The 10,000-nt window shown below is 53.9% G+C and overlaps 2 protein-coding genes across 2 annotated transcripts in view; one reads left to right on the top strand and one right to left on the bottom strand.

Annotated features, from left to right (window-relative positions):
* LOC311317531 (uncharacterized protein) overlaps positions 1 to 4,140 on the top strand; it is a gene marked incomplete at both ends in the record, with an annotated part of 14,186 nt that extends 10,046 nt beyond the window's left edge. Inside the window, 4 exons of the mRNA XM_084448605.1 lie at positions 1,270 to 1,353; positions 2,683 to 2,798; positions 3,051 to 3,233; positions 3,952 to 4,140. Of these exons, the coding sequence (XP_084304731.1) occupies positions 1,270 to 1,353; positions 2,683 to 2,798; positions 3,051 to 3,233; positions 3,952 to 4,140 (572 nt within the window). The remainder of the gene's footprint in view (positions 1 to 1,269; positions 1,354 to 2,682; positions 2,799 to 3,050; positions 3,234 to 3,951) is intronic.
* A 306-nt stretch (positions 4,141 to 4,446) lies between these two features.
* The window catches only part of LOC311317532 (putative methyltransferase NSUN7), a gene marked incomplete at both ends in the record, with an annotated part of 35,548 nt that continues 29,994 nt past the window's right edge, over positions 4,447 to 10,000 (bottom strand). The window contains 4 exons of the mRNA XM_084448606.1: positions 4,447 to 4,590; positions 6,445 to 6,665; positions 6,723 to 6,881; positions 7,064 to 7,355. Coding sequence (XP_084304732.1) covers positions 4,447 to 4,590; positions 6,445 to 6,665; positions 6,723 to 6,881; positions 7,064 to 7,355 — 816 coding nt within the window. The remainder of the gene's footprint in view (positions 4,591 to 6,444; positions 6,666 to 6,722; positions 6,882 to 7,063; positions 7,356 to 10,000) is intronic.

Here is a 10,000-nt window from a genome sequence, read left to right on the forward strand (position 1 = left end):
CACAATGCACACACACACACACACACACACACAGACACACACACACACAGACACATGCACACACACAGACACATACACACACACACACACACACACACACACACACACACTCATCTCATTTGCGTTGCTTTTCAGTAGTTAAACTGTTCCCAGAACTGGATTAATGTGCAATTCCCCACCCACACGTTCTCTCAGCCACATACTGAAACTCTAAATGAAACAGAGACCGTATCAATCCAGGGGCAACTTGCAAATGCGCCGCAATAAAACAGCTCCGCGCTCTGGGGCTCCGTTTACACCCGCAATTATGCTGACAACAGCGCCGAGCTCGTGATGCACTCTCGCAGTGCTAATGCTATTCCACTCTTACTCCATATCGCTAGGTCTCAACGTACCCCCCCCGTATCAGATAATTATGGAAAAAGAGACACAATGCTTCACCATGACTTCAGCTGGGGCTCCGCGTCTGCTGACTGGGGAGGAAAGTGCGCTCCCCTATCGGCTGCTGGCTGGCAGGAGCGGCCGACCTCATTAAAAGCCAATTAGCGTCTCGTTTCCGAGCCAGGGTGCGGCCCGCGCGCCCCTGCCAAGTAGATCAAAGCGCTTAACGGACGTTGGCGGCGCTCGCGCCGATACACGAAGGCTGTGACCCTGGTTTCTTTTTGATTCGCCTTCGGGTTTCGCTCCGCTCGTTACTCGCAACCTTTAATTTCCAGGCCCTCGCCGCGCTCGGCCTCGATCGGGGCGCTAGGCGTCGAGCGGGTTCATCTAAGCTCCGGCACCGACGCCGGTTAAATCATCTCCTCTGCGGACGCCTGTAGATGGAAAGCTTCTCTTTTGCCCTCGGGCCAAATCCTTTGAACAGGTTGCTCGCCAGCGTTTGTCACAACAATCCTCTGAAGATCGACTCACTTGTATGATTAATGTTGTGTGTTTTTTCTTAGTTCGTATGGCCTAATTATAACCAAGACCACGATATTGAATATTCACAAGTATTTGTTTACGTTCTGGTAATTAGCGTTTGTGGATATGTCCTTGTGAAACTTCCCAGCTAGCAGGGAATGTTCCCACAGCATTGGCGAACATGTTCTGTGCTAATGTAACATTCTTAGAACATTTTTAGAACAAATGATTACTAGCTGGGTTAAATCCTATGTCCCCTGAAGGCTACTTTGTGGTGCATGTGGTGTGTGTGTGTGTTATATGTGTAATATCTGTGTATGTGTGTTAGGGTGTGCCCATGTATGTGATCCATGTGTTTCTGTCTAGCAGAGTTCCCCATGCCAAAGACTGAGTTGGTGCAGAAGTTCCACGTCCTCTATCTGGGGATGACATCCGTGTCTCGCCCCATAGGTAAGAATTGTAAGACCCAGCTCCTTTTACTCTCTCTCTCTCTCTCTCTCACTCACAAACACACATTCTCACACACACACACACACATACATTCCTCCACATGTGTCCTTGTGCCTTCTGCACTTCCATATCATAGAAGTATAGGCCGATATGTGGCTCTGGGTAAAATTTACACCTGTACCCGTTTCATACGGTATCTGCTCTAACCAATGGGCAAACCCCACCTACCTGTCACTCCTAGCAGACTCAAGCAAAGTGATAGAAACATTTCAAATACCATGCATGTGTTTCTCACTGCAGAGAGGGGGCAGAGAGTCCTTCTGGGGTTTCTCCTTCATGAAATACTGGAACTCAAGTTTTGAGAGCAGAAAAAGCAATAATCTTAAGGGTGGAGTCTGACCACTGTCAGAGGGCTAGGGTTGACCACTAACACACCACAACAGAGCAGGAAGCTCAGATGACCGAGCTGTAAGTCCTACTGCACTGCAACCTCCTGTGCCCTAGGTGGCGCTAAACTAGGCCCCAGTGCAACCGCACTGGCATGCCGTGTACCCCATCATCGATATAGCCACAATATGTCTCAACAGGAAAACCAATCCAGGCATTCACACACAGCTATCATGAGCATTCAAATATATTGCCTCTGGGTTTGAACCGAAGGGTTTTGATTATTCATTCACTTTGTAGCTAGCTAGCTGTGATGTTGGCCTCGCGCCTAGATGACCACCCCTTTAATCAAATAAGCTCCATCTGATAGAAGGGTATAACTCCAATAGCTACACCACCTACACAGGAGGTATTTATTGCAGTAGAGTCCAGACACAACAACATACTGTAACAAGCTTTGTTCTGCTAGCAAATGCTACCACATGCCCAATTCTATCAACTGATACTAGTACATGTAATATGCACAGCAAACCTGTGTGGAACCTTGCTTTTAATGACAACAATGACAGGCTTGTACAGTATGATGATAATGATATTCACTTCTTGCCAAATTCAACAAGATGAATCTACAAACTTTCCAAGTACATGGACGGTGTGATTTTGGAACTTGTAGTTCAATAGGCAACTTGTAGGCAATACTAACAGGGCGCTCAAGTGCCTCTAGGATTGCCTCACATTACGTGATCATTAATTGCCCGGCTAGGAGGACTTACGGTCCGTTTCACCACTTCAGTGAACCGCAACGTGAGCGCAGCGGTCAGGCTGCTTGACCAGGCTACAGAACATCCTCCCGGGGTACCTACTGTGAGGTACTGGCATGACCTGTTCTGCCATGGATCACAGCCCCCCACCCCCACTCCACTGTCCCCATCTCTTCCCCAGGTATGGACATCATTAACGGGGCCATCGAGAGCCTGCTGTCCTCCACAGGCAAAGAGGACTGGACCCCGGTCATCCTGAGCGTGGCCGACGCCACCGTCGCCGTCATCAAGGAGAAGGTGGGTGACCGCGTGCGTCCCGGGGCGGAGCTGGGCTCTCCGAGTGCCCCTCTAGTTGGAAAAAGCACTGATCTGACCCACGACAGGATTGGTGTCAGCTACATAGAGGGGCACTTGCTTCCACCTATCCAGTCACGCGAGATCAGAGATTACCCCGACGACCCATGGAGGGATGGATGCGTCCATTTAACCTGCTCCGTCTCTGTCCTCCTCACCCCCCCCCCCCCCCCCCGTTTGCCCTCCTCTCTACAGGAAGAGGAAGAGGAAGTGCTGGTGGAGTGCCGCGTGCGCTTCCTGTCGTTCATGGGCGTGGGCCGCGACGTGCACAGCTTCGCCTTCATCATGGACTCTGGGAACCAGCACTTCCAGTGCCACGTGTTCTGGTGCGACCCGAACGCCGGGGGCGTGTCCGAGGCCGTGCAGGCGGCGTGCGTGGTGAGCTCAGCCTCTCTTATAAATAATCAACAACAACAACAACAACATTTATTCAGTATAACAACATACGGATCAGGGTCAGTCACAGAGAAACGCTTTGGCGTTCAACGTTCCCTGATCAGACAACATGACATTCAGTTTGTCCCACCTTTATAGTCGGTGGTCTGTACCTATACATAGAGTACATCAGTCCAATGGCTAGAGTGCTCTCGAACTATGACCTTATACACCAGTGGGCAGTGAGCTTCTCATGGATGAACACTTGATCTCCTCCAGCCTCCTGTCCATAACCAACTAAGGCATGGATATGTTCTTGTGCTGAGAATAGCTAAGGCACTAGAGACAGAAAAACCTCTTATCACACACTTCCAGTGTGTAGCCACGGTATAAGGGGTAGGGTGGACTAGCACTGACAGCATTGCGCTTTGCGGAGGGGACCCAGACACTGAGCCACGTCTGCTACCCTTACTAGGCTGATGTGGCCTATCTGAGTTCTAAGATCTAAGAGCTCATCTGAGTCTGTCTGTCGTTCGCGATGGCAAAGCCAAGATCATCACACTCACACGTTTGAATCTAATCGTTGCGTCCCGAGTACAAGCTGATTCACACAAGCACTCCTCCTTCCTACTGTGTAATTCTATCCATGGTAATATTGAAAGTAATAATACAATAATATTGAAAGTAATAATACAATACCCCCCCCCCCCCTCTTTCTCAGCTGCGCTACCAGAAGTGTCTGGTGGCCCGCCCCCCCGCCCCGAGGGCCGGCTCCTCCTCTTCCTCCTCCTCCTCCTCGGCGGTGTCGTCCGACTCGGTGACGCGTCGCGTCAGCACCAGCGTGAAGCGCGGCGTCCAGTCCCTCATAGACACTCTCAAACCCAAGAAACAGTCCTCGGAACAGCAATGACGGACAGCGCACAGGCCACGCCCCCCCCATCCTCCACCACCCCCCGCCCCCAAGCCAGAACCCTGCCCCCCCCCCCTCCCCAACACCCCTCCCAGCAGCCGTCACTCACACGGTCGCCGTGACTACAATAGCAACGCCACCTTATTAGTGCCGGAAGCGGCAACCGACGATGTACATACATGTTAGAGTCAGCGGTCATAGGACTGGAGGAGAGGGTGAGGGGGGAGAAGATGAATTAACGAGGCGCCACGCACGGAAGAGAGGAAGGAGGGGAAGAGTCCAGGTCGCGGCGTGGGAGAGGCGCGGTCAGGCGCTCTCGTCGCCGGTTCCAACTTGACCTCGGAACTCGGCGCGGCGGGCGGCCTTGCCACCGCCGCCGCCCGGGGATCCCCGCCCGCTTTCGAACGGCGGGGACCCGGAACGACACGTCCCGGTATTGAGATTCCGTTTCTGCGAGAACAGCGTGCGGCGTCGGCGCCATGGCGGGCCGGACGGAGCGCCCGGGAGGGAGAGAAAGAAAGAAACGACGACCTTCCAAAACTCCAGAAGTAGAACGCTAGCCCGGTCAGAGACGACCCTCTGACGCTCGTTCGCCCGCCCCCGGTTCTGACCCGGCTTCCCGGGAGCGGAGCAGCAGCAGCTGGACCCAGCGACCCGACAAAACCCACCAAGCATTCCAGGACGGGGCGCCTCTGAGGGCGTGCAAACGGGACAGCTGCCATGGGGGGGGGGGGGGGGCATAAGCGACATCACGGATAAGACCGCACTGAGCCAATCAGCACCATTTTGTCTGCTCATCAATTAAGAGTTAGTTTAACCTTTGATCCCCCAGATGTGAGAAATAGGAAATGGACTGAACCAAGGTCCCTATGGAAGGGGGGGTGTTCTGATTGTAGCTATGGTGAGGGGGGTAGAGAGGGTGTGTAGATAGAGGGGATCGTGGTGGATGATTGTAGCTATGGTGAGGGGGGTAGAGAGGGTGTGTAGATAGAGGGGATGGTGGTGGATGATTGTAGCTATGGTGAGGGGGAGAGAGAGGGTATGTAGATAGAGGGGATGGTAGTGGATGATTGTAGCTATGGTGAGGGGGAGAGAGAGGGTGTGTAGATAGAGGGGATGGTGGTGGATGATTGTAGCTATGGTGAGGGGGAGAGAGAGGGTGTGTAGATAGAGGGGATGGTGGTGGATGATTGTAGCTATGGTGAGGGGGAGAGAGAGGGTGTGTAGATAGAGGGGATGGTGGTGGATGATTGTAGCTATGGTGAGGGGGAGAGAGAGGGTGTGTAGATAGAGGGGATCGTGGTGGATGTCAGTATTGCATGTGTCTGAATCCTGGAGTGTGTGTTGTCTTGGTCAGGGAGGGTGGTGGAGAGAGAGGGTACAGGGGTAGAGTGTAAAAACACAAACATACTGTAGATACCCAGCACAAACGCCACACGCACACGCACACACACACACACACATCAATAAACACTAGTGCTCACCCTGCTGGAGACCTTACCACTCTCCAAGGACCCCAGAACCACATCTAGCTGTGAATGCCATCCAGCCCGACTAAAAACACACACACACACACACACACACACAAAAACGTGAGAAAATACTGTAATTCATCTACTCTTCGTGACACCCATCTTGACACCGTGTAAATGTAACCTGTTGTGAGAATAAAAATGCATTACCATAACCTAGGGAGCAGCTTCTTGAATGCGCGGTTTTATTTGGTCACACGTTGTAATGTTTGCGGTCAACCGTATGTCGCTGCGTCAGGAAATCACATGGGTGTGACTGTGACACCGGCTCTGCTGTGGAACTATGCACTCGAGGCTCAGTCTAGACCTGTTTCCATGGCACACATGCACAGGGGGATTTAAGTGAATACTGACAGCATTATGGACACTGTGTTTTCATAGGCAGAGTCTGTCAGAGTGTATTAGAGTGTGTAAGTCACTTGTGTCAGGAAGTAGGTCTGGGTGTGCAGAATTTTTAGTACGCTTGTGAGTATTTGTGTGTTAATTTCCATGTTTATGTGGATTTGGCTGTGTTTGTGTGTGTGTGTGTGTGTGTTTGTTTGTGTGTATCTGTGTGTGTGTGTGTGTATCTGTGTGTGTGTGTGTGTGTGTGTTTATGTTTGTGTGTATCTGTGTATCTAAGTGTGTGTATCTGTGTGTGTGTGTATGTGTGTGTGTATCTATGTTTGTGTTTATGTGTGTATCTGTGTTTGTGTGTATCTGTGTGTGTGTGTATCTGTGTGTGTATCTGTGTGTGTTAGTGTGGTCAGAACCAGGGCCGGGGGTGTCTGACCACAGAATCCCTGATGCTGCCGCTGGAGCGGACGAGGGGCACCTGGTGGGCGGAGCTCTTCCACAGGCCGTAGACCTGGGCGGGGTTGTGCCTCCGTGGCGGCGGGGGGGGCGGGGCCCAGGTCTGCCTGGCGTGGGGGGTGGCGGCATATGCCGGGAACAGCACGGGGGGCAGGGTCAGCGCCACGGGCCTCAGCACCTCCCTGGGGGGTCCGGGGCGTGCTGGGAGGGAGGTGAGGGGAGGGGGCGCGGGGGGCGCGGGCAGGGGGGGGGGCGAGCAGCGGAGGTCGGCGACGGCGGCATTGACGGGGCGGGTCAGGCTCTTGCGGGGGGGGGCGCCGGTGACCAGGTGGGAGGCCGAGTAGGGGGAGGGGTGCGAGACGCCGTTGGAGGGAGTGGTCTTGCGGGGCCGTCGCTGAGGGGGCTTGCCTCCCCTTCCTTCAGGAAAGAGAGAGAGGTCAGGGAGGAAGAGAAGGAGAGAGGTGGACTGATAGAGGAGTGCAGGAGAGAGAGAGAGAGAGAGAAAGAGAGAGAGGGGGGTATACAGGTAGGAAACAGCTCATACTGTAGACTCATACAGCGCATTTCGTACGGCGGCTTGAGTCAGAACTCGGTCTCACCTCGTGGCGACAGATATCCGTCGGCCAGTCCCTGATGCCCGACCGCGGGGGCGGAGCTACTGGCTTTGGTCTCGCGGTGCAGGAGCTCCATGACTCTCGATAGGCTGCCACTGGCGGCGTGCGGGCGCGTCTGAGCCGGGCGAGGGTGACCGACCGGAGCTTGGCGATTTGGCCGGACGCGCTTCTCTTTCCTCATTGGCTGGCTGCGGTCCCTCCCGATCCCTGCCAATAGGCCCTTGGCCGCAGCCCTGGCGAGCACTTCCTGTGCAGACTCCGCCTCCTCTGGCTCGGGCTGCTGGGAGAGAAGACAGAACCACGAGGCCCCGCGACTGAATTCTCTACATAAGAATTCTTCCTTCAACACTTTTTCAAAAATCACTGATCTGACACGATATGACGGTAGCAGCCGCGTAGATGAGCACACGCTTAGACCTGTCCAGTGATGAGAGATCAGAGGTTACCTCAGAGAGGGGAGGACGGAAGGTTCCATTTTACAGTATTCAAGTGTACCCACACTGGGACAGTCACATCTTATAAGGGATTCTGATCAGTCCAGATGTCTGAAGTGGGGTTTGGGGCACATGTCTACATCGAAAATTGTATGTATAGGATTGTTTTACCACATAAATGTGTTGGATGCCATGACTAAAATGTAGACAGTCTATGGATGTGTGGTTTTTGTGTTCAGATCAAGATAACCTGTGAATAGTGTCCTGTCCTGTTCAACTTGTACTGCAATCTACAGTATACTGTGAACAGTGTATGTAGTGCACTATATAGAATGTTGCAGGTTACTACAGTAGCTATGGAGAGAGAGAGAGAGGGGGGGGGAGAGAGAGAGAGACAGAGGGAGAGAGAGAGAGAGGGGGGGGCGGGGAGAGAGAGGGGTGGGGGAAGAGGGGGGGGAGAGAGAGGGAGAGAGAGGGGGAGAGAGAGAGAGGGGGGGAGAGAGAAAGACAGAGGGGGGAGAGAGAGGGGGGGGAGAGAAAGGGGGAGAGAGACAGAGGGGGGAGGGGAGAGAGGGGGAGAGAGAGAGAGAGGGGGGGGTAGAGAGAGGGGGATAGAGAGAGAGAGACAGAGGGGGATAGAGAGAGAGAGAGAGACAGAGGGGGATAGAGAGAGAGAGGTCGATAGAGAGAGAGAGGGAGAGAGAGAGGGGGAGATAGAGAGAGAGAGAGAGGGGGGGATATATATATATATATATATAGAGAGAGAGAGAGAGAGAGGTCGATAGATATAGAGGGAGATATAGAGAGAGACACCATGTCCTTTCTGCTGCCTGGTGGGTCACCTGCTGTCTCAGCACCAGCCCACACAGCAGTCTGCCCCAGCACCTCAATTATTCACACACACACACACACGCAAGCACGGGGGACGTATATGTGTGTGTTGAGTGGGGTCTTTGGGTTGCCCTGGCCGTGTTGACGCTAACTAACACAGACAGGGGGCACTGAATTATTCAACGTGTTCTCTCCCCTCTCCTCCTCCTCCTCCTCCTCCACCTCCTCGCCTCTGTTAAATCTCGCGTGGGGCACGTGTCAAACGTAAGAGGCTTGAAAACTAGTTCGGGGAGGAGGCAGCTCTCACAACTAGTTTCCCTGAGTTTTCAAGCCTCTTAAATCAGTCACTTCCTCCACATGCGTCAGAGCCCGCGTCGTGCTACAAGACCTGAACAGACCAGTCCAGTGTGGTTACAGCGTCCTTAGCTGCCCGCCATCGATCTCTCTCTGCCTCTTCTGCAGTCAGACCCTACAGCCGCAGACAGGGGCTGGGGGGGCATCGGGAGCACCGGGGGTTTTCCTGGTGGACTGGCGTGCTATAACTGGCCTGGCCTGCATTATCCATCACCCCCCCCGCCCCCCGTCAACATCTCGCCCGACAATTTATGATTTATAATGGGAAAGTGGGAAGGCCACTCATTTCAAGTTTACAAAACGAAACTGAAAGTGTTCCATCTCACCGCGTTGGCGCGTCGCGAGATCACTGGTCAGATCCGGCTTAAAACGTGTCCTGACTGGGGCTACATTTCCCAGGGTGCATTACTTCCCCAGTCCGGCCCTGGTCACAGATCAGATCCGCCTCCGATCCCAACAGTCTCACAGAAGTTGAGTTCTCATCGAAAGCACAAACTGGACCTCCTCTAGCTTGGAGGCAGACTCCGGGTCGGGACATCGCTCACGGAAACGGGCGGACAGACGATGAGCTACCGGGAGCTGAGCGGTGTTTTCCGGGTATGACGTCACACGGCGGAGGCTACCGTGAAGGTAGGTAGCGGGTTTAAGAGGAGCACACACGTGATTGTCATGGCGTCTCAGAGTAGGGAGGCGACGAGAGGCGTCCTGGTCGCCTCAACACAGACAGGACCCGCCTCATCGCCACATCGCACGACCGTGTTCGTTTATCGTCCCCGGCTGCTCTCGTACAGACCCCCCCTTGAACCCCCCCCCCCCCCGCAACAACCGCTTCACCAAACGCCAACGGCGCCACGCCCACCCTCGGCGAGATTGCCTCCGCGCACTTATCTAATTGCTCTTTTTATGAGGCTTTTTTTCCGAGCGCCACAATAACTTTTGATTAGCCAGCTTTATTGGCGGGAGGGAAGCCGGCTGTTTGAGGCGCCATGATGGAGATTTGATTATCTTTTCATCCGTGTCGGCGGAGCCATAAAGGTGATGGATGGCGGATTGGCGCCAGATGCCGCGGGGCCCGCGAGGGTGGCTCCTTCGCGCCCCGGAGGCCACCGACGGCTTCATAGCCCCGCGCCTCGTAAACGCCGGGACTCATTTCATAACGGGAGGGAGGTCGTAAAGAGGAACACAAGCTCCAGGTTATAGGGCTGTTGTGTTACTACCAGGATTATGATCAACAAGTCAGACAGCAGTCTAGCAGGCAGGCAAGCTATAGCCATGAAGCCAGCTAGACATCCATCCATCCATC

The sequence above is a fragment of the Borostomias antarcticus genome (genome assembly GCF_949987555.1).
Source record: "Borostomias antarcticus genome assembly, chromosome: 14".
In the NCBI taxonomy this organism is placed as follows: domain Eukaryota; kingdom Metazoa; phylum Chordata; class Actinopteri; order Stomiiformes; family Stomiidae; genus Borostomias; species Borostomias antarcticus.